The sequence below is a fragment of the Zonotrichia albicollis genome, chromosome 10, assembly GCF_047830755.1.
Source record: "Zonotrichia albicollis isolate bZonAlb1 chromosome 10, bZonAlb1.hap1, whole genome shotgun sequence".
Classification (NCBI taxonomy): domain Eukaryota; kingdom Metazoa; phylum Chordata; class Aves; order Passeriformes; family Passerellidae; genus Zonotrichia; species Zonotrichia albicollis.
Genome location: NC_133828.1, coordinates 24,156,065 through 24,182,990, shown reverse-complemented (window position 1 = coordinate 24,182,990; position 26,926 = coordinate 24,156,065). Strand labels below are relative to the sequence as shown.

Below are 26,926 nucleotides of genomic sequence, written 5' to 3'. Positions count from 1 at the left end.
CTGTTTTGCACTGGCAGAGCGAAAAACCTTTTTATACCTTTTAAAATTATTTCAAGGATAACCCAGGTATGGAAGCTTTTTTCACTTATGCTGCCACTTTCACTGTGTACATCTGATTATTACATGTTGAAATGAATACAGCCATTGCTTTTCATGTGAGAAGAGTGAAGCATGTTACACAAGTGGTATGATGTGTTCTGCACAAGCAGAACAGTTAACAGATACAAGTACTGCCTACTAACTATTCCTACTTCTTTGCATTTTTCCAGTGAGGAAAACCAGAATGATGCCCAAATAATTAATTGCTTATGTTTATATACAGCATCTTCCATCATCTTCAAGCTCATTCAATTAAATTATGATAGTGTAGATTTTTAACTTGGTGCTGCTGAATAAACTGGCTAACATCATGATTTTACTAAGTCAAAGTTTAAACACTCACTTAAAATACAGCTTTTTCTTCAACAGCAAATTCTTCTTGTTAATATTACATCAAAGAGGTTATTTTGTTTTAAAAACATTTTTGTTTTTATCTTAACATTCCATAAACAGAGTTGGTGCATTTTAAGGCCTTTTATAGTTAATTGCTGCAAATGGCCTTTCCTCAAGAAGCTAGGCCTGGAGCCTGCAGGGGTCTAAGAGTTATATTCCTGGGATTCCCTTTTTATTTCACAGGGGATTGAGATTTTCCTTTTTTATTTTAGAGGGGATTTAGAAGTGTTCAGCAGTTATATTCCAGCTATGTCAAAGATTACGGTAACTTTTGTGTGCTCAATACTGAGCCCAGTAAATGCTCAGTGTGAGCAATACTGTAGATTGGAACATGTTGTAAGAACCACAAATATTAGATCATGGTGTACCTCAATTTTATTTCTTTCTTTTGAAACATCCGACACATTTTATTAGCTGAATGTTAAAAATAAGATTTTTACAGTCACCTTAAGAGATACAAAAAGATCCCACTATAAAAAAAATACAAAAATTATGTGACAAAGTATTATTATTTAGAATTCAGTGTGCAGAAGACAGCCAAAGATTTTTTTAAGTACTTAGAGTTCATCATGCTGGTAGACATTGTACTCCTTTGCTGATATGAAGCCATCTCTATCATGGTCATTCTTCTTAAATATATCAGCTAAGATTTCATCATGGGCGGAAGGATGACGTTTTTTGCCATCTCTTGCAAATTCTTCTTTCAAATACTGGCTTATCTAGAACAAAAGAAAAAAGTCAAATCATTGTGGCTTTTATGTCAGTACTTAATCTAGCTATCTTCAAGGCCACTGGGAATATACAAGTAATGTACTGTGATTTCAGTGCAGACACATCTATGGCTTGTCTACAGAAGTGTGAGACTTACTAATGTATTAAAAGAAATTTCAGGGAACTACAGCACAGTGTAGTTTGTGTAAACACACAGAAACCTTAGGTGATCAGCTGCAGCAGAGAGAGCTCAGGTAAAGATAAAACTGATGCAGCCACACCTATAGTTTTATAAATTATTTGTTTCAAATTATTTGTATCATATTACCTCAAGTTCAGAGAGCTTCTTGTCACCGTCTTTGTCTATTTGATTAAATGCCTCAACACTACGAGGTCCTTTATTTACTGCATAAAGTTCAATCTCAAAGATCAGTGTTGCATTGGGTGGAATCTTGCCCTGTGCTATGAATAAAAGAAAAAAAGTGTTTAAGGAATCAGACACTGTGGGCAGAGATCACATATATGATAAATTCACAGGTATAGTAAAAGGTAGTTTACGTATACTGTGAAATAATGTTTAAACTGTACATCTCAAAAAGCAGCAACAGAATGTAAGTCATCTGACTTGCTAAAAATCCCCACAGAAACTTCAAATTACTGGAATACTATGTCTGGCCTCTGAATTAAGAAAACAACTGTTAGAATTCTTTGTTCCTGGATCAAAGCATTTTCTGCCACCTGATGTAAAACCAGCACTGCCTACAAATACAGGTCCATGTATCGTGCATCTGGCAAAAAAAGGGAACTGAAAAGAGACAGCAACAAACCAATGCAGTCTAAAATAGTGCCAAAAGAGCATAAAAAAATCATGCAGTGTAAAATTAAAATGTAAACATGCAAGCTGCCAAAGCCAGTGAGCATGACACTAATCTCAGAATTTTGAGCTTGTGTCCATCCTTCATAAACTGAAAAGCTAAAGAATCTTCACTGTTTGTAAACAGATGATAAACAAAACTATTACACTACTCATCTAAAGTAGCCATAGCAAAAATAACAGAGTTCAAAAGGTTTTAACTTTCCATGCTTTAGAAAAGTAGTTTTAAATACATCTGAATATAAATCAAGATTTAAATATACCTTATAAAAGAAAGATATAATACTAGAATTCAGTGCCAGCAGTTTACAAATATACATACCAACAAAGGAAAGACATGTAAAGATTTAGAAAGCCACATGCATCTTTTTTAATCAAGATTAGGCAGGTATCTTCCCCAGCATGCAGGAATACGCTGAGACAGAGGACAGGTGTGCTGTAGGAAAATACTACTTCTTCCTTCAAGTGCTACCTGGAACAAACAGTTAACACTAGTATTAAAGAACAGTTTTTATTTGTATCAGTGTTTTTCCTTTTTGTATGAAATTGTATTAAAGACAAAACTGATGCATTGAATTTGGTACACATCAGTACCAAAATATTATTATGATAGAGCAGAGCTACCTTTTCACAAAAACTCCTACAGCCAGGTCAGAGCTGAATTTATCTACATTTGAGTGCTCAAACACTGCATAAAACTTGTACTGGAACTTTTTTTAAGTAATCTGCACACTGAATTATCTTCTATTCAAATCAGATTTCATGCACTGTGCTGTTGCAATTACTGTGTAATGTGATAATGAGAGCCATTAACTATTCAGAATATAAGCAGTATTTTAAGCAAATTATTTCTATTTAGATTAATTGCACTGCATTATATTCCATTTTACTCAGAAGATGTAGATTTTCATTAGAAGGCTAAACAGGTAGCAGTCAAATAATAAAATGAAATGTGACTGGAATTTAATATTTTAACACATAATGCTGATATTGCTCATAGAGATCTTCCTTTTGCTTCATACTATGCATTACTTGGGAAAACACATAGGGTGGCACGGACTGAATTCTACTGGGAACTGCAAGGCCTGGGTGTGGGTCTGTGTCAGGACTACCTAAACTGCACAGCAATGAGCAGGGGCTGCACAGCTGCACTGCCTCCAAACGGGAGCACCAGTTCTCACAGACATTTACAACACTACGTATTGTAGGTTTCAAAGGGTAAAAAACACAGGAAAGACAAAGTTTAGAGTTAGAACTTTTACCATATCCTTGCTGTCCGTATGCTAATGATGGAGGAATTGTCACTTTCCGTTTTTCTCCAGGACACATGTTCATCATAGCAATATCTAAGCCTTTTATGACTTGTCCAACACCCAGAACAAACCATTTTGGATGACCTTCATTTTGCGTCCGACTATTAAAAAAAAATTGTGTATGAGTAATATTAACATAATATTTTTATCATAAATATAACTTTTAGTTGCAGCTAGTAAGAAAATAGATTATTAGGACACAAGAATGTTAAGAGTGCAAGAATACAAAGTATAAATACATTTTCTGCTACATTTGTAATTTAAGGTGAGATTTTGATATATGTAAGGGTAAGCCTTTTTTTTAAAAAAAACCGAAAGCTCGTTTTTGAACTTCCTATAAAAACATCCAATCTTCCTGACCATGCATGCTGCAGGCCAGAAACAAGGTGCCACTGCAGGAAGTCTCCAAGTGGGGAGCACTGAAAAGAGAAAATGTTCTCAGCAGCTCACAACACTGCAGGACGGGATGGGATGGGAGTGCAGGTGTGTGCTGGGGGAACCTGGCAATGCTGGCTGCAGCACTGTGTGCTCACCTACCCCTCTGGCCAGCTCAGGCAGCCAGTGCTTGAGGCAGCTTCTGGTCACACGAGGCCTCCCCAGTGCGGGCACTACACCGAACAGCAGCTGAGCAAAACATCCAGAGAACCACGCTCTATGTACCAGTCAGCCACTTCAACAGGCAAAGAAATGCAACTTAAATGGTACTGTTAAATGTAGAATTATCCTATATACTGAGTGTTTTTCTTAAATTATAGAAATGGGGGAATGGATCAAGATTTTGTAATAAGCTAAGCTATTGTCTAAGGACAGATGAATGGGGCAAAGTGAAAAAGCAAAGGAGGAAATGATAACTTTGCAGTAAAATGGGCGGCACAACAAATCAAGCAGGGAAACAGAAACAGGCACGAGGCAAAAAGGCTGCAAACCATCAGTATAATAGTGTGGTTGCACTGCACAGTGCCAACTATGTGGAAGTGGATGCTATATAAAAGTTGCTGCCTAAAATTGTCAGTGTGCATTCCTACCACGAACTCCTCCTCCCAGCCCGAGTTTTTCTGCACAGGTTACAGCACAGAACACGGCAAGTATCAACATAATGTTGTTTTATCTCCACTCTGACAAAGGGGGCTCCGTATGAGGTGTGGGCTACAGGCTCTCGAAGTTTCTCCCTAGGGACCCTAGGACTCCTAGGCACTCCCTAGTTTGACTCTAGGGAAACTCTGCATCCTTCAACACTCGGCTGAGCAAAAGCGAAGTACTACTGCTGGTGTGGTCAGTACGGGCCCCGAGCTGTGCCCACTCCGGGAGGGCCACAAGCCCCGCTTGTTCGGGGGAGCGGAGCGGCTGTGCCAAGCGTCCGCCCGTGCTCCGGCCCGGTGCCACGGGGCTCACCTGCAGTAAAACTTGGATCCGTCGCTGGCCAGGAATCCGTCATAGTGCGCGTTCAGCAGGTCGCCCTTCTTGCTCTTCGGGCTGCAGGTCTCGGGGAGGTGCAGCACCTCTATCTTAACCTCCTCCGCTGCCGCCGTGCCGCCCTCGGCCCGCGCCGGGGCCGCCAGCAGCGCCAGCGGCAGCAGGAGCAGGGTCAGCCCTCGGCCCATGTCGCTGCGAGGCGGCCGCCGGCGTGGCACTGTCCCCGCCGCGCCGAGGGGCGGGGGCCGAGCCAGCGCCGCCACTCCGCCTCAGCCGCGCCGGACGTGGGGACGAGCCCGGCCCCGGCAGCGGCCGCGGGGCGGGCGGTTCTTCGGGCCGCCCTCTCCGCTCAGGAAGTGGAAGGGACGTCGGAAGCGGCCGCGGGGCGGCGGGCTTGGGAGCGCGGCCGGGCGCGCATGGGGGACGCAGAGCGCCCCGCGGGGCGAGCGGCGCCGCCGGAGCCGCCGCGGCCGCCGCGCCTGAGCTGAGCGGCTCCGCCTCCGCGCGGGGGAGGCAGCGGTGGGGCCGGGAGGGGAGCGCCATCCCCGCGGCGGCCGCGGCCGCCCGTTCCCCGCGGCGGAGCAGGAGGATGCGGCCCGGCGCCGGGCTCTGAGCGATGGAGGGGGTCCTGTACAAGTGGACCAACTATCTAGCGGGTAGGCGCGGGGGCCGGGCCCGGGGGGCGGCGGTTGGGGCTCGGCTCGGCTCCGGCCGTGATGCGCCGCTGCTGTTGCTGCTGCTGAGCCTCGGGGGCTGCCGGCGTGCTGCGGCCGGCCGGAGCTGTCGGTAACGCGTTGGCTGAGACATTGGTGCTCGGAGATAAGCCCCGGAGAGCAGCCGAGCGTCGCCACGGAGGCGGCCCTGGGGCGGCGGTGGCCTGGAGCCGGCTCCGGGGCCGGGCCGAGGGGGGCAGCGCTCCTCGCTCTCGCCCGGTGCGGGCGGCGGCCGGGCCGGGCCGGGCCGGGCCGGGCCGGGCCGGGTGAACCCACTGCCCCGGCAGCCGCACGGAGCTGTGCCGGCCCTGGCCTTCTGCCGAGCCGCTCTCGCCGCCTGGATTGCGCCTTGCCGAGTTAGTCAGAGACTCTCAGCGGGACAGGGAGCTCCTGTATCCCAGCCTGGAAAGCGCATGATGAACATCAGTTTCGTTAAATGTGTTTTTGGAGACGCTGCAGACAAAAAGTTCTGCACCGAATATCAGCATTTGCCTTGTTCTCTTTGACTGATCCTCTGCTGTAATAGAGACACCATCTCCCTCTGGGGCAGGCAGTGGGCAGGCACTGGTGTCAAGGTGAAACGTTTCTCCCCTGTCACTGTGATAGGACTCTCCCAAACAGATCAGCATTGAATCATGCTTTATCGTGCCTCTTATTACACTGCTGTGGCAGTATCTTCTTTGCCCTCTGGTTCTTCAGCACTTCATGTGGTGAATTCTGTTTCAGCATATGCAGGTTGTGAGTGTTAAGTGGTGTGAAAGTTGGTTCTGAGGGGTTATAAAATGTGGGCCACGTTGTGAGGATTGTATGGATGTGCTGTCATATGAAGTGTACAGAGTGAAATCTTGCATCTTTCAGAGCAGTTATGTGTCCACAGATACATAATTGCCTTTCTTGTAAAAGGAAGCAGTTGTACTGTAATTAAATAGATATTTGATGTCTTTGTCTCTTCTTCACAGTAACTATAGAGAAAACACATAGAGGAAAGGTTGTGGTTATGAGAGAAAGAATGAGCACAAAGTTGTTTCCAAAACAATGAAAGTTGTCACTTTCACTTACATTACTGAAAACGTTGCTGCCGCAAAAGATAAATGGATAATGAACTCTTGTGGTGTTTGCTCCTCTTTAAGTCTGTTATTTAATAAGCAAATACTCAACAGTAGCTGTGAATGCTATACATACCATGGACTGTTAGCCTGCAACAAACTTCTGCTGGAAGCCAGTAGTCCTCTAAACCAGGGAACTTCAGAACCCTTCCATGGGCTTCCATATAACAGTAGTCTGGTTATTGAGTGGCTTTGGTCTTCAGACTGCACAGATGATTTCTTCCTGGTGTGTTACAAGAATAATTTAATGTTTGCCTCTTTTGTTAATGTTTTATCAGCCAAATAGATTCATTTTATTTACAATTTAGGAATTAGACTAAACTTTCACATTTTTGGTCTCCCTAGGTTGGCAGCCTCGGTGGTTTGTTTTAGACAATGGGATATTGTCATACTATGATTCCCAGGATGATGTTTGCAAAGGCAGCAAAGGAAGTATAAAGATGGCTGTGTGTGAAATAAAAGGTAAGAATTAATAGATTTCTGCTTGAGAATATTTTAGCTGCCATGGAAATAGAAAAGATCACCAACCATACGTTTTTGCATCACATGTTTTTCCTCCTCTATTTTTGTTTACCTATAGTCCAGTGTGTCAGCTTCATAGTTCATCGATAATAATGAATTATCACAGATATTAATAATTAATATTATCAATATTAATACTATTCATTAGCACAAATAATAATTATTAATGTATTATAATAGAGTTCTGTGTTGAGATTTAGAACACACCATTTGTTACTTTTTGTTTTTAATAGTTATGTGCACATGGTTCATGCTTAAAGTTATGTTAGCTAGCTGCTTAGTTCTACTGCTTTTTCCTCTTATGAGCAGGGATAGAGACTGAATCATGAAAGCCAGTTTTCCAGAAGAGCAGCAGCAATGATCCAAAAGTGGCAATTCTTTTAAACCAGAAGTGTTTAGTCTTTTGGTTTCCTGAGTACTTTGTACTTTTGTCACTGTTGGCAGCTGCACACATGCACAGGTGATGGGTGTATTTCAGACAGTAAGTGAATGGTTTGTTCTGAAGTAAGAGTTTAGTCTTTAGAGTATTCCTAACTGTAGGTCGGCCTCCTTTGCTAATAGCAAGGTGTTTTCTAGCTTCCCATTGCTGTTGACTATGAATTTTTTCCAGGTCCTCACAGGTGACTCAGCTTGTGATGTGGGTACTTTCATATTAAAAAGTGGAACTTATTTTACATGGCCCACCAAGTGGCCCAATTAGTTTTTCATGTGGTAGCTCCTTTTTGTTAGTGTTTCTTTAGTGTAGATGAAATCAGTAAAATGTAAAGAGGGGAGGATCACTTGTAAATTTTTTTTTTCTTTTTGCCATTCTACTTGATTTTGCTTGTTATTTTGTTCTTTTTGTGAAGAAAAGGGGGAGAAAGGCTGAGCAGCTTTGGGCTTTTCCTTACTTAACAGTGGTGCTTTGTGATTTACTGTATTACTGTGGGATTATCATAAGCATTTTAAAACACTTTGAGCACTATTTAATAAATGATTGTTACTCAGTTGAGGTTATTATTTCAGTTTTTTTTCTCTTCTATCACAAGTTCATGCGACAGACAACACAAGAATGGAGCTAATCATCCCAGGGGAGCAGCATTTCTATATGAAAGCAGTTAATGCAGCTGAAAGGCAAAGATGGCTGGTGGCACTGGGGAGTGCCAAAGCCTGTTTAGCAGATACCAGAACAAAAAAAGAAAAAGGTATGTATGTTACCTAGAGTAACTAGTTACTAGGTAACACTTCTTCCAATAATCATAGTATAAATGTTGTGGTGCAAAGTCTTTTAATATAAACTGTAATTATTTGTAGTCGTCACTATGGTAAATTCCCCCTCAGTGTTAGAGTTAGAAGTCACCTGCATTGATCTCTTGTATCTGAAGAAGCTGAAATGCTACAAGGTGTTGTTGTCACTAGAATAAACATATTGTTTGTAGTTGTTGTGAAGACATTTCATTTCTGATGTTATATTAACTCTTTATAGTAACTATTACTTTTTCCATAATTTCTCTTGAAAGGCTTAATGTACCTGTTTCCAGCCGTTCTGGTGGGTGACATAAGTTTTATCCATTATTTTTTTCAACATTACATAGCAGCCAAGAAAGATTTCAACTTTATTTTTTCTGATAATGTGTCTTTTTCATAATAGCAATTAAATTAGCACCAGTTATCCAAAAGTATTGTTTGCTTCAAGTGTAATTCTTGATTCATTGTAGAATCCAGTTTTCCTCAAAATCAAGTGAAGGTTTAAGTGGATTTTTAAATTGATCTTTAAGTGAAAAGTGCTTAAATATTACAATGTGTATGTACATTGTATGCAATAAATTGATATTTCCATTTTTTTCCATAGAAATAAGTGAGACCAATGAATCTCTTAAAACCAAAATGTCAGAACTTCGTCTCTACTGTGATCTTTTGATGCAGCAAGTTCATACCATACAAGAATTTGTTCACCATGATGAGACTCGCTCTCCCCCCAGCATTGAGGTGCACAATTCTAGAATTACTTGTCATTCCATTATATAATACACCTCACGACAAGTTACTGTTGTTGTCTTAAACCTTATTAATCTCCCCAGTGCTCATGTCAATTTTTGAATGCTTGTGTGTAGATGTACTAATAGTGATTTTCTGTGTGTAAAGTACCTGGATGGTTTAACTGTCATTGTGCCAGGTGTTAGGAACCAATTGTGTTCCTCAGCCATTTGGTTGAAAGGCCAGTAGAACTATCATATGAGAAATACAATATTTTGTCTTGTTTTGCATCTCTGTTCAAGTAGTTGAAACAATCTTAGTTTGTCCATTCTTACTTTCTTCTGTGGGATGGTATTCCATTTTCTTATCAGTGAAAGCTAGTGTTCCAGGCATTGGAAACATGCAGTGTAGATATCTGTTTCTGAATGTGTGCAAGTACAATGTTAGAATGTATTCCTGCTTTTGAATGAAAGGACTGGAAACTGTGAATGGCTTCATTCTTTGCACTCTTGAGCAGCATGTGAATAATGCTGTTGGTCCTTTAGTGCAAAGGTAGGGGTTGACAGTGACAACAGAGCAAGTTTTCAGTTTAGGTAGGTGAAATGGACCTGCAGCTCCTTGCTCTAGAGTGAGAAAACTGTTCACACCTTCTGCTGCAATTCATTTGTTTCACTGAATGATCTTCTGATACCAGTTAGTCACTCTGAGACAAGCTTTGCAGTAAGGCATTGTTGGCTGGTACCTTAAAGAAATTCAGATGTCAGAAAGAAATTGCAATGCTGTCACATGTGTTTTCTTAAATTTGCCTTATGGTAAGGCATACATTTGATTAAAAAAATGGGAAATATAAATTCTTAGTGGTAATGAGGGAGACTAGTGTGTCTGGGAAAGGTGGTGGAGGAAAGTTGTATTTGAATATTTTTTTTTTCCTTGCTTATGCTTGTGCTTTCATTTACTTTCAGAACATGAATGAAGCCTCTTCCTTGCTTAGTGCCACATGTAATACATTTATCACAACACTTGAAGAATGTGTGAAGATTGCTAATGCCAAGTTTAAGCCAGAAATGTTCCAGCTGCCTCACCCTGATCCCTTGGTTTCTCCTGTGTCACCATCACCTATTCAAATGGTTTTGACATTTTGAAATATTATCTTTTCTAAGTGTCATCCTGGTGGTTAGGCTGGGGGGAGGAGTGGCAGAATGCTGTGCTATTGTTACATGCTATGATATTCACAGTTGAAATCTTGATTGAGTTATAAGTCAGTACTGGTCCCAAATATAAATCAGTTTTCTGTTCTTAGTCCTTTGCTTTGCAGTTTGCTAGCCTTTACATCATCAGAGCAGTTTATCATACATGTCAAGGCCCTGTAATGAGGTACCTCATAAATGAATGAGGTTTAACTTTTCCTCAGTTCAACTGTTTGGTTTTTTTAGAGTACTAACTATACACTGATCATAAAAATTGCATAACTTCACCTCTTGCTTAACTGGTTTGTGACTTAAAGCACTTTAGCAAGATAGCATATATTTCAGTGTATGTAATTTAAGATGTTTGTATTAATATATCATTCCCTTATTTAACAAAAAGATATATCGTGATAAATATGTTACTTGCATAACTATTCACTATTAATTAATTCCCTTAGAAGGACAATGTATGGAGAATCAAATGCTTTCTCAGTTCTGTGTATGTATTCCAAGATGAGCTGTATTGTGCAATATTGTTGTGGGAACCTCTTTCTTTCCATATGGATCTCTCATCTCTATCTTCAATCACTTTACTTACAAAGCTGATCATTATGATTTAAAATAGTAACTTTCTTTGATATACATAGAGATTTGACAGTAATAGCAGAGAAACCACAAGGAATCAAGAGGCATAATTTGGCTTTATTGTGTAATGAGGAATTTGAACTTCCATTGGTAAAGGAAAAATGTCTTGATACTTCTGTATATCATAGCAATTAACAATGACTCCTTGAGGAGCTTCAGTGAAAGAGAGAAGGAATTCTACAGACAGGAGGTAGCATCTTTTTGTAGTGAACTATTTCCTGTGTGAATGTGTAAAACTTTTAATATTGATGGCAATCCATCTATTTTCATATGGTTTAATCAGATTTTTAACTGAGAGTGGTTGCTTTTTAAAAAAAAAAATATTGCAGTCTCTCTTTGTAAAGACTGTAAATAAAGCAAGGTGTAATGTAGATATCCATATCATTCTTCTGAGTAGCTTGTGACATTTTTGGTGTTGTTTGTTCTTTGGAATTTTTTTTTTCCCCTAGATGAAGCGTTCCATTAGCCACCCTGGTCCTTGCTATTCAGAAAGGTAATTTTCTGTTTCCTTAAGTTTTTTTCTTGTGTCTCAAAAGACCTCCCTGAACTTGCTAGCATTAAAATCAAAATATGAGACGAATTGTTTGCGTGGAGAAAAAATTAAAACTGATAAATTGATCTAATTTTAAAAACAAAAGGTGCACATTATCAGCTACTGGTGGCAGCTGCTATTTTTAATACAGTACCAAAATTTCATCATGCTAGAAGCTTTATGTGAATGACTTGTTTTGGCAAGTTCATGAAATTAGAGGCTTGAAACACTAACATTATTTTTCAGTCAGTATTTCAGTTTCTGAAATTATTTCCTTCATTTTTATTTCCACTTTCAGGCTTTGTAGTTGTGAAACTAAGATCGTTGACTGTCCTTTTTTTAGTCTGCTATGGTAGACTAGCAAAAAAGCATTAATACTGACAATTTAATCTGAGCACCAAAGTTATTTCCAATTTAAAGTACATAAAATTGATTGGGTGGGAAATAACCAAAATTTTTTCAAATTTAAAGTATATAAAATTTGTGTGGGTTGTTACAGATTTTGCTTGCTAATAGATCTCACTTCCTTTGTAGGATTAGTCACTCTGTAAAAGAACCGGGTTCATCTCTTCACCGATTTTCTCAGCGGCGCAGGAGAACATACTCGGATACAGAATCTTACAGTGATACACCTTCTGAAGAGTCTCGGAGTAAGTTTGAAAGGGAGGGAGTTTTTGTATCTTTCAGTACAATTTACTTCCTTGTTTAGAGCAGCACTGACATTGGCATGAGGAAAAATGTTTTATTTGTAAGATTCCTATATTATAAATCAGAGCACTTGTATAGTTTGTTACCTGGTTGACTTGGGCTGGCTTCCGTTGATATTACAAATGATCTTGCAGATGGAGTATGCAAATGATCTTGCAGTTATATTGAGAACAGTGGGATTACTGGCAAGATAAAATTAAGACTTATCTAGAAAAGGGATGTTTGTTCACATGAATGATTATATGGTAAGTGATGTGGAATATTGCTGTTTTACACCTGTTATTGTCACAGAAGAAATTACCTTTTTTTGACTTCTGTGAATTGCAGGGATAGTTCACTCAGTGCATTGTGGAAAGGTTGTTCATTTCAGTGGCTTCTTGCCTTTTGTAGAGAACAGCACAGCTCTGAAGGCACACATCCTTGCCAATAATAAAGGTCATTATCAGAATTTAGTCTCTGATTTGATGGGCTGAATTAGTGGTCAGTTCTTCGGTGGTTTTTCCTTCTGAATGTTGCTGGCATTTTGACTCCATTATAACTCCTCTCTAGCAGACTTTAACTTGACTTCTGATTGATTATATTTAGGAAATACTTTACAAATACAATAATTGACAGATTGGATGATACTTTTGAAATTGGATTGAAAATTAAATACTTAATTGATCTCTTTATAGGATCTGCCCATTGTTCTAGAGGTGCTGTCAATGGAGATCTGGTATCATCAACCATTCCTGAAGAAAGTAAATTGGTGTCAAAGGAGAGATCTGAACTGGAAGAGACTCTTACATCCTTTTCCTCCTGAAGCAACTGAAAGTATTAAATTTTCTATAAATAATGCTATGCAAAAGCTGCTGTAATTATACTGTTGTTATAGGAAGTAGTTATTTCCCTTTTTAGAAGGATTTCTCTGCACTTTATAGAATAACGTAAATACTATCTTTGAAGTGTATTTTATCTTTATATAGTTTATTTGCAAGAGTATTTTCCTAATATTTCACAGTTTGAATGTGCATTTTTTGGAACAAATGATGGCTTTAACAGATAAGCATCCACATTTGTAAATGCAGCTCTTTTTAAAAAAAGTGTGGAGGTCTGACTGATATGTTAGTAAACAAGCATTATAAAATTCAGCAAAAAGTTTTCATTTTTTTGGAGAAAATGCAACTTGTGCCATGGGCCTCTTGGTCATTTGTACAGGTCATCCACCTGGAGCTGTGATTAGCCCCACAATGGCTTTTTTTTTTGCCAGTGTAAGGGCTGTGGGAATGGGCACTAATGGCTCTGCTCCAGCAGCTTGGCAGTAATTGACATTGCTGCCTTTGAAAACACAAGGATATACATAATCCAGTCCTTATTTTTAGGCAATGAAAGTAGAAATATTTAGTGTATTTTTCTAAACAAATGTATAAAAATAACTTAATATGAAGTATTTGTACCAAACATGGGATATTTAATAGTTTTTATTTATTTATTCTTTTTTGCATCAAAAATTTCTACCTACTTTCACTACTAAAGGTCTAAAGATCTACTGAAAGCTTCAAAATGTGCATAAATTGTTTCTGGGGTGTGTAGCATCACAAATAATTAATACAGTGCTGTTAAGATTTACTCTGCTTACTTAAGATGTGTTTTTAGCAAAGTGTGATAAAAACAAGAGCTGAAATGTTAGACCATTCTAAGCTGCTGTAGTAATGAATATTTGTATCTATATATGTTTTATTTATGACATATTTATACAAAAGGGAGGGTCTGTTTTTGCAACTCCTTTATATCATTTGAGGATGGTATACACCAGAAGATGGATTCTGCTCTCAGTTACATCAGTGTAAATTTGCATTAACTGTAAGTGAGGTCAGAGTCTGACTCTCTTAATAATTAATGAGTAGTATAGTACAATAGTGCCTACTAGCACCTTGGTCAAGAAGGTTGTTAATATTAGCATTGTAAGCTTTTGTAAGGATTTTTGGGGTGTTTGTTTAGGGATGAACTTGGTCTATGAAGTCTTAGCTGTAGAGCACTTGAAGCAAGCCATTTACTGTTCTTGATTTACACAATTGCTATATAAATGTACAGGGTTTTTTGTATTCAAGCACATACCAAAATCTGTTTTTATAATCAGATCTTTAATTTGGTTTGACTAGTCTTCCTTTTGTGTATATAAATGATTTGAAGCAGGCTGGGAAGAACAGATGGGAATATGAGCTTTCCTTATGAATTTTTGGAATATTGATTTATCTCAATCAAAATAGGTCCAAATATTGAGGAAAAACATATGAGCTGTTGGCCTTATATAAAATGCCAGTTTATAAAGCATTATGTCAGGTTCAAGTGGAATGGAATGGTTTGTAAAAGGGGCTTGTGTATACCAGCTCAGAGCTGTCATTTGTGCTCAGTTCTGTCACTTTTCATGCAAACTGGCATATGCATATCAGCCACAGACATGCTTGTACATTTTTTTTCTGAATGTTTGCTTTAATGTATTCTGTATGACACGACAAATGTAAAAATAAGTATTAAAGAAGATGTTCAGAGAAGTAAACTACATACTGCAATGAGAGTGTTGTCTTGAATAATACTGTCAGAAGTGCTTTTTGAAACTTCACAGAGGTTTCTGCCAGTTTCTGCAGTGTTAATTATATGTCACAATGACAGATACCTTTTTCTGCTTCCACCTACTATGAAGAAAAGAGGCTGCACTCCATGTTGTGCAAAAACAAAGTGAGACTGATCAGTGAATGTAGTAGTAAGTAATAATTTTAAATACTGGCACAGGACAAAAGTTGTTGTGATCACATCCAAGCACAAAATTTGCATGTAATTGCTTCAGTGCTGTTTTGAGGTTTTCTAGGTCCACCAAGCCATCATTTCAGCTTTATGTTTATATGTGTGATACGTTTCTATTTAATCAGCCTGTATATAGATACCTGTGCCAAACATCCTAAAATGTATTTCAGTGAAATTAGTGGAGATAATATGCTGTCATACTTTGGTAACTGGAATTAAGAAGTGATTTCTGAAAATTATCTGGCTGAATCACAATGATCCATGCAAAGTAAGACTAAAAAATACCTGGCTGCTCTTACATATTTAATTTCTAAATTTATGGGAGAGCTTATCAGGAATGCCTGATTGTATCATTCTTGCTAGTGCAGAATGAGAGCTGAGCCTCAACAGCATAGGTAGTTGGTACTTCTAGTTTGGATCTCACGTGCTTCTGAGATCAGTCTGAAACTAGCTCAAATTTCTTCACTTAAAGAATATAAGCATGGGACATATATTTAGATGAAAAGCAGTAACTTCAGTTATATCTCTGAAGTTCCTAACATCAGATAATTAGAATTAGAATTAGCTTAGAAATTACCAGCTTCAATTATAAGGAATTAATGGTAAGGCATTCAGTGATTTGGAGAGCTATGACTACTGAGATTTTAGTGTTTAGGGGCTTTTAAAGTACTGTAAATTCAGGTTATGTCTTTCAACTTTGTAATTCAGCTTCACTTTTTAAACTTTGTTTCCTTAGAGAAAGCAATCTTTGAGTTAGGAATACTTCAGTGGTTACTTCTGCAAAAAATGTTATTCCTTACTTAAAAACTGAAATCACACCTATTTGTTTTTGTTAAGATCATTTTCACAAATTATAAACTTGAGTTTTGCAACACCCCTATCTCTGAATATTCTAGTGTAAGCTGCTGTTGGTGCAAATTAGAAACTTTTACAAGCGGTGTGATACCTGAATAAAGGAAATGTCTATGTCTGAAAACCTGCTAAAATGTAATAAAATTAATCTCTCAGTGTTGTTATTACTCTCCACCATTACAGTTATTTTTCTCAGGCTGCCACATGTAAAATGTTAGTGGAAAATACATAGCTTTATAGAAGGATTTATACAGCAGCTCACAGAGCTTTATTAAAAAGTTTTTCCTTATGCATCAACGCTCAGGAAACATGAGTGCCAAAGGCTTTCATACACTATATCAGTGGTGAGATATTTTTATAAATTTGGTCCTGTAGCACAATAGATCTGATCTGTCTATCTAAGAGAGCAAATGTCAGCTTACATAGTTAGAAATCTCAGTATTTGACCTGGATATAATAAGTAAATAATTCAAAATGTTTATGTCTTTTCACCCAGAGATTGCTTAATCTGTTGTCTTGAAAAATGTTATTCTTAGGGATGTGTTCTGTGCACTGGAATATCGAAGCTTTGGGTTGTGACTTCAGCAATGTCACTCTAGGTTAGCATTTGCTTAGCAGTCTTGTGGAAAAACACTGGCTCAGCTGGTCGGCCTGCAACATTATCTATTCAAGCTGTGTTTCAGCAAAGCCCCTAAGTATTTTAAATCCTATTTTTAGACATGAGTGACTCATCTGCTGAAAGTGCTTGCTTTTAAGTGCTGTGCAGAATTGGGCCAGAGAGGTGCTGGCAGAATGAACTTGCTGACACCATCACACACAACAACACACAGTGTGTTTCCTCTTCATTGACTGAGTGTTTTGAGACTCAGTAGAGGCCATGTGAGATTGAGTTTCCAGTAGCCTTTGTGTAGAAGGGGCCACGGTTAAATCTGCAGATGCTGCCTATCACTTACCTCTTTCTGCTGAGATAATTAAATATCTAGTGTGTTTTTAGTGTTAGCTTTGTTATGTGCCTGTGTACACAAGTTACTTGTTAGCTAAACAAGACTGTACCTATGCATTTTTTTCTTGTATTGAGTTTGTTGGTTGGGGTGTTTTTAAACATCTAAAGAAATGAGAATTAAAAACTTTCTTGAGTTTTTTTTTTTTCTTTGAATGGTTTAAAGATTAAAATAAACAGCCTTTTAAACTTAATATTTTTAAGCTCTTTTCTCCCTAAGGAAGAAATAACATGCCCTCTTAAACACTTTCATACTTACATTTATTGCTCCCATCACTTCAAAAAATTTGGATTTAGTCCTGACCCATAGCTTAGCTTTTCTGAAATCCTTGTTCTTACATTAGTCCTTGTTTTGTCCCTATTTTTTAGCTTTCCTGCATAATCTGGATAGGGTTATAGCAAAGTATAAAAAAAGATTCTTTTTGGAATAGGTTTTTAAACATTTTATCTGCTCCATTTCTTCTGATGAACTTGAGTTTGTTTGTGGTGTTGTTTTTTTTTTAGTGTTAGTGGTATGTTGACAATCACAGCGATGGCATCATGTTTGCTAAGTAATGCTCTTGCTCCACTTCAGAGAATTTTACAGCTCCTGAAGTGTTGCATTTCTGTGAATGTGTTTGCTCTCAAGCTTTTTCTACAGAGTGAATTCTAGAAGCAGACTTGCTCCTTTGACCTTGATACTCTTTTCCCCATAGATAACATATCCCAACCCCTCCCACAGCTCCCCAAATGTGAAGACAGGCTTTGCTGTGACAGATAAGTCAGCTGACTTGTGGGATGAAGAATTGATTAATCACCCACTGTAGGTGACAACTTGTTGGTCCAGGCAATTAGGGTCAACTAGTCTGTACAGGTTGAAGCTGCCAAAAAACCAAGATGGTGTAGAGGAAAGCCTGGAAATAACAGAAGGGTAAGAACAGCAGGGTAAGAGTGTTTAGGCGTGTGCTAGAATTTTTCCTTTGTCAATAAGGAACCTATGAAGAACATTTTTTTTGAAGTAACTTTCCAAGGCTGGCTGGTAGATAGGCTGTTTCTAACAGATGGCTGGATTGTCAACAGTTAACTCCCTGGTTTACATTGGAGAACTGCATTTCTGTCTCATCTTTTGTTTCAGCAACTCTTTTTCTGTAGTGTAGTACAGGAACTGTAAAAGCAGCATAATAAATAAAGAAGGAGTCACAGACTTTATGGTGCAGAAAGCATGCTTTATTTCAAATGAACAATTCTATCTCAAGGAGGTTCAACAGCTACTAAGCTCTATTACTACATTAGGAGAACTAAAGCAAATTGAAGTGCAGACTGGTATTTGATGTTGTAGCAACAGTTTGTTTTCAAACTGTGGTTCATTGCTTAGTTGCCTGGAAGTGACTACTGGGTGTCTAATACTACCACACAAACTCACTCACTGCACCCTAAGAACCTCCGAGATGGGGTACTGCTGCTGCACTTGAATACCTAAATAGCTTTGTTGATTAAGGGGATGGCCAGGTGATGTTACTTTTTTAAAAGCTATTCAGGCAATCAATATGTCAGAAACAGTACACAGTGGGTGAACAAAGTGCTGGCCGCTTGCACTTTGTCCAGAAATTGTCAGTCAGGTAGGAAAATTATGACATAATCAGATCGAATGTAAAACATTAAAGCAATGCTTACAGGAGGGTAATTGCAAACATCACCAATGCCTTACATTTCTGATTCAACATAAATATTTGTGCACGTATGAAATACTGTGCACAGTATCATGTCTTAGATGTAGGTAATCTTCAACAGGGAGCCTCTCTACCTGTTGAGGCATTCTTAGACATCAACAATGAGTTGAGGCGCAAAAATTAGTTAAATGTTGAGCTGGGTAGTCGTTTGCTAGGAAACTTTCCCCTGCCAACTGTTAGTTCCAAAAGTTACGTTTCAAAATGTCATAAAATAAATGGTACAAAACTTCATAACCGTTAACTTCGGCTATATACAGTATGTACATGTCAGTGAAAAAAGTGATTTAAATTCTTAGGTCAATAATGACTATAAGTCATAATGTATAGATCTGGACTTTGTCTCGTTCAGGTAGGTAAAAAAATATTTTTCTTTTATATTTACATATCAGATATTTCAGTCCATATATGAATCACTTGTAAAAATACAAGTGTAAATAATACAGATTAAGCTCTCTAAGGTGATCGGATATTTATATTCACAGTGGCAGAATCGGTACCGAATTCATTCCCTAAATTCAGAGTATAAAGTCCACCGTCGTTCTTCTGGACATCCATGATGATCAGGGTGGTTAGATCTTCACTGGTTTCGATGTGGAATCTGCCTTGCTGGTCCTGACTGGTAATTTTTCTCCCTCTGCAGTACCATGTTATTTCAGGAGCAGGTTCACCCGAAAAGGCACAGGATAGTGTGAGAACTTTTCCTTCCTCAATGCTGATATCAGATGGGAGAGCTTCGATTTTGGGTGGTACTCCTTTATAAAATAGGGGAAGAAATACCAAGTTAGTCTGTTTTCACTAAGCCATGAAGCAGCTTTACTCTGAGGACTACTTCAGGATAGCTGAAGCACTAACTACCAATAATTGTAATGCTCACCTCTCAGACCTGATTTAAGCATTTTACTAGTTGAACTCTCCAGTTGAGCCATGCTAGATTTCCCCATAATACTGCTGGAGCTCATCTCTACAAAGGATTCTTTCATGGAGGACATGCTTTTGGCAGACATGCTTTCAAATTTCATTTCAGTCATGCTGCTACTGCTGAAACTGCTGAATGAAGCCTCTTGTTTAGAAGAAGCCATTTGAAAGGACTGAGAAGAAAAACTTTCGTGCATGCTTGCGTCGCCACTGGTCTTCAATACTACCTCTTTCGGAGGTTCTTCAACTAGAGCTGAGGAGCATTGCAAACATAGAAGGAAAAAGCAACAACATCACATTAACAAACAAAGTCATGCAGTTCTGTATGGTTAATTTTACAGAAATGAAGATGGCATACTTTGCTTTCAATGGAAAACTGCAGTGGAGTATACACTTGTTTACAGTCATTTGAGTCAAGATACTGAAATCACAAACAGTAATTTAGAAATTAAAAAATAGGCAAAAACTTACAGTATGTATGACCTTAAAGGAAAACCATACATACTTGAGAAAAAACAGGTCATCACGCAGTGTTTCTTATTAGAACCATGACTAGAATTAGACACTGAGAAATTAATTGTGTGTGCTCAGTTGATATTTGTAGAAGCTGTGAAACGTTTTCAAGCTCTTAAAAACACAGAATAGTAAAATCTGTATTTCACTGCATTGTTTTGTAGCTGTAAAGGGCAACAGGAAATCTCAATCACTGCAGCTTTGCTTTAAACCCACACACAGTCATGCAAGCAAATCACAACCACACCTTGATGCTAGGAACTGGGATATGGTATAGCTAATAAAATAGTAAACCCAGTTCTATTAAATTGCCATAAAAACCTTTAACTGTGGAATGACTTCATTTTATTGTAACAGATATTTTTAGTAAATAGTTTTTTTTTTCCTTTTAGAAGAAAGAATAATTGCCAGCACCAAGGTCTTAACACACTCATCCTAGAACAAATGCTCATAGCTTTCTTTTACCATGCACCTGTTGATGTAATAGAGCACCTCTGTGCTACTCAGGGTGTTAAAAAGATTTCTAATGCTGTTTTAGGGCTGTATATGTAATATTTAAAAAAAAGATGAACATCTTAAAATACTGAAGTCAACACTGCCAGTGGATTTTATTGTAAGTCATTTTAGTAGACACACCACAGCAAAAAGTTGTGACTATTCTGAACACAAGATCTGAAAAGCAAACTTACGGAGTACAGTCAAAGATGCTGTAGCAGAACACTGCCCATGGTAATTTTTTGCCTTGACTGTGTATTTTCCAGTGTCACTCACTGTGGCATTTCGAATCTCAAGAGAATATATATTTTTAGAGCGAGATACTCTGAGATGCGATGAAACTGCAATCTAAGGAGGGGAGCAAAAATGGTTTCATTAAGATAAATTTTATTAATAATTCTATTTTTTCAAGTAAACATATTAAATGGTTACTTACAGGTTGATTATTCTTTAACCACTCAACTTCAGGAGAAGGCTCCCCAGAGACTTCACAGGTGAACAACACGTCTTGTCCTTCATTGACATTTTGAGACTTGGGCTGCATGATGAATGCTGGTTCACTGGAGCGCTCTTTAGAAAGGGTCACAACATACTGGCATTTAATAATGCCTTCATCAGTTTTACCTTCACAGGTGAGTATACCTTCATCCTTATTACTGGCCTTTTTGATAGTTAGCGTGTGATCAGTTCCAGAAACGCCATATCTGTAATCATCTGAATTTCTCAGCTCCATTCCATTCAGCACCCATTTTACTTCAGAGGCACCAGGAATGTTGGCCTTCACTGTCACTTTTTGCCCTTCAGGCATTGTCATTTTAGTTGAAGAAGCTGTAATTTCTGCTTTCATTTGTCTGACATCTTCTGTAACAACTGACTTTTTAATGACTTCTTGAACTGCAGATTTCTCTTCAGTTGCCACTACTGATTTCTTCTGGCTAGAAACCATAAGTAACTCATCTTCTTTCTGAACTGTTTTGTGAGATTCAGTTGCACCTCTTACCTGGGAATAGATATTTTTAAATACTTGGCCAGTAAACTGGAAGTTAGTTTTTGAAACACCTCCTTCCCCAATAATTTCACAGGTATATTCTCCTTTATCAGATTCCATGAGCTCTTGGATTTTGAGCTCATAAGTGCCATCTGCTGCATAATGAAACTTGAAATGATGGTCTTCTTTCAGTTTTTTACCATCCTTATACCAAGCCACTTCTCTGACACTTAAAACATTGCTTTCAACTGCACAGGATAACTTTACTTTATCTCCAAGAGCTTCTGCTTTCAGATGTTGTTTAATCTTTGGTGGAGAAGCAGTTGGTAACTGTACTTTCTCTGTTACCATTTTGTCTGCAGGTGGTGACTTAGCTTTTGGGGGACTGCTGATGGGTTCAGGAGATTTCACTCGTTTAGGAGACTTAACTGGCTCTGGTGACTTTACACGAGGCTCAGGAGATTTGATCCTTGGAGGTGATGTAATTGTTTTTTCAGGAATTTTTGTTCTTTGAATGGTCAAAGTAAAGTGGGCTTCCTGTCTTCCTTCAGAGTTTTCCACCACAACAGTGTAACTTCCTTCATCTGATATCTGGACGGAAGAAATTTCAAAGGTAGACTTGTACTGTGTTCGTGTTACCTGGAAGCGCCTTGAAGAAACAATAGGCTGACCTGCACGGAGCCATGTTATTGTTGGTGCTGGTTCACCATCAACATCACAGGAAAATCTTGCAGTCTCCCCTTCAGAAACTGTGATTGACCGTGGCTTTGTAAGGATTGTTGCTGGCAGAGTGCTTTTAAATGCTTTGTGTGAAGTCCTTTCTTCCAGTGATTTTCTTTCAGCTGCAGTGACTTTTTCTTCAGAAGCAGCATAGTGTTCATAAGATAAAAGTGATTCTCTTGTTGATGACACTTCTGATTTGACCTCTCTTACTGAGGAACTTGCTTCTGTTTCAGATGCTTTCTTAAACGAGGAGATTGCATATGCTTCTGTTTTTGTCAAGTCAGGCAAAATTGACCTTGGTACTTCTTCATCTCTCCTCTGGGAAGAGTATGTAGTGTAATCTCCTCCCGTAACATCTAGTGTTGCATAATCAGAGCATTCCCCTTTGTAGTTTGTGCATACAGCTCGGTATGTTCCACTGTCATCAATGTGGCAGTCGAGAATCTCCAGAGTTAATACACCACTGGTATTGGTGAAGTGTATCTTACTGCTCTCTTGCAGCTCAATACCATTGTGGTACCACTTCACTTCGGCGGTTGGTTTTGACTGGACATTGAGAATGAACCTGGTATTATGGCCACACGGTACCCGGTGTGAGCGCATCCTCAGCGTAATGCGAGGAGCATGGTCAAGGGTGAAAGGCTGCTGAGTCAGAACTTCATATTTCCTTTCCATCGTTTTTTGAGTTTTCAGAGCAGATTTCATGGACTCATATCTAGAAAATATATCAAATCTTGCCATCCTCTCAAACCGGGAGAGAGATCTTTCACTACCAACTGGGCTAGGTGAGCGTGGTCGAGTTCTCTCTGGTGTTGGGGATCTTCTATCACTTTCTTCAGGAGGCCGTGAGCGAGGTCGAATTAATTCAGATACAGGACGCATCAGTTCAATGTAAGTTGGAGACAGGGATCTTCTTCTCCTTAGTAATTTAGAGGAGGGTGAAAATTCCCTGCGAGCATATTGCACCATTTCTATTTCTTCTTCTTCTTCTGATGTGATCTCCATTATTTCTCTTTCTCTCCTTCTCCTGAGTCTACTCTTTTCTTCCTCTGCCATATATTTAAGCTCACTCCTGTATCCAGAGAGTCGCTGATCAGTGCCAACAGGCCGGAGCAATTCTTCATCCTCCCGCTCATCCATTATTCTTTGCTTTTGTTTAGGTGGTCTGTAGGCAGCCCTGTCGTGACGTTGACGAAGCTCTGCATAGCTTGCACTTGTCTCAGCTTTAGTTGGAATGTGATAGCTTGAATACCTCAGCTCTCTTTTTCTTTCTTCCTCTGAACTGACCTGTGCTCCTGCAGTTGAATATCGAAGGGCAGACAGTTCAAAGCGTGGGGGGCTTCTACTTGGTGGGGAAGCAGAAAAGCCCAACTCCAACTCCTCTTCAAGGCGCAGTCTTTCCTCTTCAGTTCTCTTCATGGCTAAGTAGTCATCTATCGGCATGAGCAATTCCTCATCAGACAAGTCACCAAGCGAGCGCCTTCTTGGTCTATAGTGATATTCATACTCTGGAGATGGGGTACGCCGGCGTGCTGGTCTCACGATTTCAAGATCGTCTTGTGTCAGCTTTGGTATGCGCCATTTAGGCTTGTACTGATCAGAAATGCGAGGCAGTGGCATCACATAGAATTGCTCCCACCTGGAAAGACGTATACGTTTTTGGCGTTTCTGAACAGTCCTCTCAAGTTTCCCTGGCATTTCATACTGGTCTCGCAGCCTCTTGTACCACTTCATGTCTGACAGAGGCACAAAGTGTTTAATTTGCTGATCTTCCTCAAGAGCAGCATGTTTGCGAGGCTCTGGGATCTCATATGGCATACGAAGTCTCCTTTCCTCCTTCTCCTTCTTTTCTTCTTTCTGAACTTCATATTCACCTTTAACGGTCTTTGTGCTAACAGCTGGTTTATATAAGATAGCAGCTTCTCTGAGAGCCTCTTGTGCAGTTTGTGTCAATGGAACAGCTTCAACCCCAGAAAGGATTTCTGCCATTCGTAAGGTCTTGTCAATTTGCCTCTGTACATGTTTCTCCCGCTCTTCTTCTGTCTTGTACTCACGCTTGACATATTTCAGGCGTTCAACTTTTAGATAAGCCTGACAGCTTGTAGATCCAGCACTGTTTGTAGCAGTAACTCTGTAGTAGCCACTGTCTTCTGGTAAAGTATCTCTGATGTGCAAAGCATAGTAATCTAAACCTTCATGAATTATATCAAAGTTGGGACCAAAGGATAGAGGTTGACCATCTTTCTCCCATGTCAACGTTGGTTTTGGCACACCAGATACCCTGATCTCAAAACTGACATTTTGGCCTTCTTGACATTCAGCATTCGCCAGAAGTCTTTTAAACATTGGCCTGAGTGTGGCATCTGCTGGAGGGGGATGCGGAATCACAGTCAGCTTAGCTTTGCAGCTGTCTTCACCATATTTATTGCGTGCCACAATACTGTATTCAGCATCATCCTCTTCAGTGACATTATTGATGACAAGTTGATAAAGACCCTTATCTGATTCGAAAGTATATTTCCTATCATCATCTCCAGGTTTGATTTTCTGGCCTGATTTGTACCATGTTACGCGAGGTTCTGGGTGAACTGTTATAGTTACTCCAAACCTGACATTTTCTCCAACATAGGCAGTGCGGTTATACAAAGGCAGAGTAAATTCTGGGGGATGCTCTAATAGTCTCATAGTATCAACCCGTCGTTTCACTTTTCTAACAGTTCTGCATCTGTAGTGCTCAGAAATTTCTCTCACACCTTTAACAAAAAGTTCTGCATAAGAGCTGTCCTCACCATAATCATTCACCACCTTGCATCTGTAGGTACCATCATCTGATTTAGAAACATCTTTGACATACATGGTTGCCACACCATCTTCATATTTGATTTCGTATTTCTCATTGTTTTCTAATTGCCTCATACCGAAGTACCATGTGACTTGTGTGGACTCATCATAGTTTTCAATTGTACATACATATTTGGCATGGCCTCCTTCTTCTGCAACATTATGCTTTATCTGCCCAGCAATAGGCCCAATGTCTATTGGGGCAACTTTAACTTTAGCCACTGTTATGCCTTTCTGGGATCTAATTGCACCTCCACAGGAAATGCGGGCTACTGACACAACTGTATTCCACTCCTTCTTTACTAGAGTTTGATAGTAACGCCTGTGCCTTAAGGTCTTAATAGTTTTGGTGCTGGTCTTTTCCGTCTGCTGTTTTAGCCACACATGATTAAGCGCTTCAGCAGCTGTCATCCTAGATTTTCTTTCCTTTACTAGTAGGCGATCAATGAAGTCCATGGCTTCGATGCTTATGTCTTTGAATGCTTCATCCTCAAAGCTGTATTCAGCATTTAGAATATTTTCAATAACTTGTTGGTTTGTTTCAGCAATGAAAGGGTTAAGGCCACTGAGAAGTATGTATGTCAGAGCACCAACTGACCACATGTCCGTAGCTGTGCTGACCAAGTCATGGTGATGTACTTCAGGGGCATAATATTCAGGAGAAGTGAACTGGAGTCTAAAGCTGTCTCCAGGCCTCAACTGTCTGGCTTGACCAAATTCAACAATTTTAATTACAGAGCTTCTTCTCGTGAAGTAAATAATATTGTCTGGTTTAATATCAAAATGTCCAATGCTATGACGATGTAAAAATTCTAGTGCATCACAGACCTGGCGTACGTAATTTACTATTTCTCTTTCATTAAGTTCGAATGAAGCTGTGCTAATTCTTTCAAAGATGTCAACCCCAGAAATGAATTCAAAGATCATGACCAACTCTTCTAGGCTCTCAAATGACTCATGAAGATACAGGATATTTCGGTGCCTAGCAATGTTTAGGATGGAAATTTCTTTCTTTACCAAAACTTGGTCTGCACCCTTTACTTTGACAAATTTGGCTAGGTAAGTCTTTTTTGAAGCTGCCTCAACACAGCGGTGCGCAATGCCAAACTGCCCGCGTCCAAGCTCTTCTGCAATCATGTATTTGTCATAGAGCTCCTTTGTAGAATAGTGACCTGCTTTAGCTGCCGTAATTTCTCTGGTTTCATCAACTTCTTCATCATAGTTCAATACTCTGGTCTTATCTTCCTTTGTTACAATTGGATCAGTAGGTTCAGAAGGCTGACTTTGGCCAAACTTGTTCTCTGCAATTACACGGAACTGGTAGGTGGTCTTGCCAAATAGGTTCACCACTGTGTATCGTGTATCACGAGCCTGTGCAACACGAATCCATCGCTCTGCTGTTGTGGCACGTTTCTCAACAATGTAGTTTATGATCCTGCTTCCACCATCAGTAGCTGGTTCATTCCAGGTTAAGTTGACTGAATCCCTTGAAACGTCAGTTACCTTCAAACCTCTTGGTGGATCAGGCACATCAGCCACATCTAATTCAACTGTTTTTTGATCAATTCCAAATCTGTTTTTGGCACAAACAATGTAAAACCCTGCATCTTTTCTGTCAACACCATTTGGGAAAACAAGAGATGTGAATGACCGTGTAACAATGACTTGGTAGTGTCCATTAGTATCGATGAGATCTTGTCCCTTCTGCCATGTGATCACAGGGGGTGGCTTGCCACTGAATGGAATCTTGATGCTCACCACTTCCCCTCGGAGAGCGTGAACAGCTCCCATGCCTTCCAAGTTTTTGGGCAAATGAATCTTTGCAGGAACTGGAATAGAAAGAGGAAGAAAAAACATGTAACCAAAAGCACATGAGAAGAGCATCAACAGTCTAAATATTCAAAATTAAAATGAATTTGTCTTGATTATCAAGA

The 26,926-nt window shown here is 39.4% G+C and overlaps 3 protein-coding genes across 31 annotated transcripts in view; 1 reads left to right on the top strand and 2 right to left on the bottom strand.

The window, feature by feature from the left end:
* Window positions 1-849: 849 nt before the first annotated feature.
* On the bottom strand, window positions 850-5,146 carry FKBP7 (FKBP prolyl isomerase 7). Its single transcript, XM_074548426.1, has 4 exons — window positions 4,783-5,146; window positions 3,340-3,491; window positions 1,532-1,665; window positions 850-1,211 (listed from the first exon to the last, which is right to left on the bottom strand). The coding sequence occupies exons 1-4, from the start codon at window positions 4,989-4,991 to the stop codon at window positions 1,050-1,052; spliced, it is 657 nt and encodes a 218-aa protein (XP_074404527.1). The 5' UTR covers window positions 4,992-5,146; the 3' UTR covers window positions 850-1,049.
* A 26-nt stretch (window positions 5,147-5,172) lies between these two features.
* On the top strand, window positions 5,173-14,716 carry PLEKHA3 (pleckstrin homology domain containing A3). The gene is made up of 8 exons (XM_074548422.1): window positions 5,173-5,459; window positions 6,968-7,084; window positions 8,173-8,328; window positions 8,976-9,112; window positions 10,063-10,227; window positions 11,382-11,425; window positions 11,999-12,114; window positions 12,847-14,716. The coding sequence occupies exons 1-8, from the start codon at window positions 5,420-5,422 to the stop codon at window positions 12,972-12,974; spliced, it is 903 nt and encodes a 300-aa protein (XP_074404523.1). The 5' UTR covers window positions 5,173-5,419; the 3' UTR covers window positions 12,975-14,716.
* Window positions 14,717-17,999: 3,283 nt separating this feature from the next.
* The window catches only part of TTN (titin), a 238,208-nt gene continuing 229,281 nt past the window's right edge, over window positions 18,000-26,926 (bottom strand). For all 29 annotated transcript variants that reach the window (XM_074548385.1, XM_074548386.1, XM_074548390.1 and 26 more), the window contains 4 exons: window positions 20,877-26,821; window positions 20,635-20,788; window positions 19,392-19,685; window positions 18,000-19,269 (listed from right to left, as the gene is read on the bottom strand). In XM_074548385.1, coding sequence (XP_074404486.1) covers window positions 18,971-19,269; window positions 19,392-19,685; window positions 20,635-20,788; window positions 20,877-26,821 — 6,692 coding nt within the window. In that variant the 3' untranslated portion in view covers window positions 18,000-18,970. The remainder of the gene's footprint in view (window positions 19,270-19,391; window positions 19,686-20,634; window positions 20,789-20,876; window positions 26,822-26,926) is intronic.

Excerpts from the sequence above, each read along its gene's own strand:
- PLEKHA3 (XM_074548422.1), top strand. The coding sequence starts at position 5,420 with ATGGAGGGGGTCCTGTACAAGTGGACCAACTATCTAGCGG. Across the intron at positions 8,329-8,975 it reads CAGAACAAAAAAAGAAAAAG|AAATAAGTGAGACCAATGAA; the intron begins GTATGTATGTTA and ends TTTTTTCCATAG. Across the intron at positions 12,115-12,846 it reads ACCTTCTGAAGAGTCTCGGA|GATCTGCCCATTGTTCTAGA; the intron begins GTAAGTTTGAAA and ends ATCTCTTTATAG.
- FKBP7 (XM_074548426.1), bottom strand. The coding sequence starts at position 4,991 with ATGGGCCGAGGGCTGACCCTGCTCCTGCTGCCGCTGGCGCTGCTGGCG. Across the intron at positions 3,492-4,782 it reads GGATCCAAGTTTTACTGCAG|TCGGACGCAAAATGAAGGTC; the intron begins GTGAGCCCCGTG and ends TTTTTTTAATAG. Across the intron at positions 1,212-1,531 it reads AGAAGCTCTCTGAACTTGAG|ATAAGCCAGTATTTGAAAGA; the intron begins GTAATATGATAC and ends CTTTTGTTCTAG.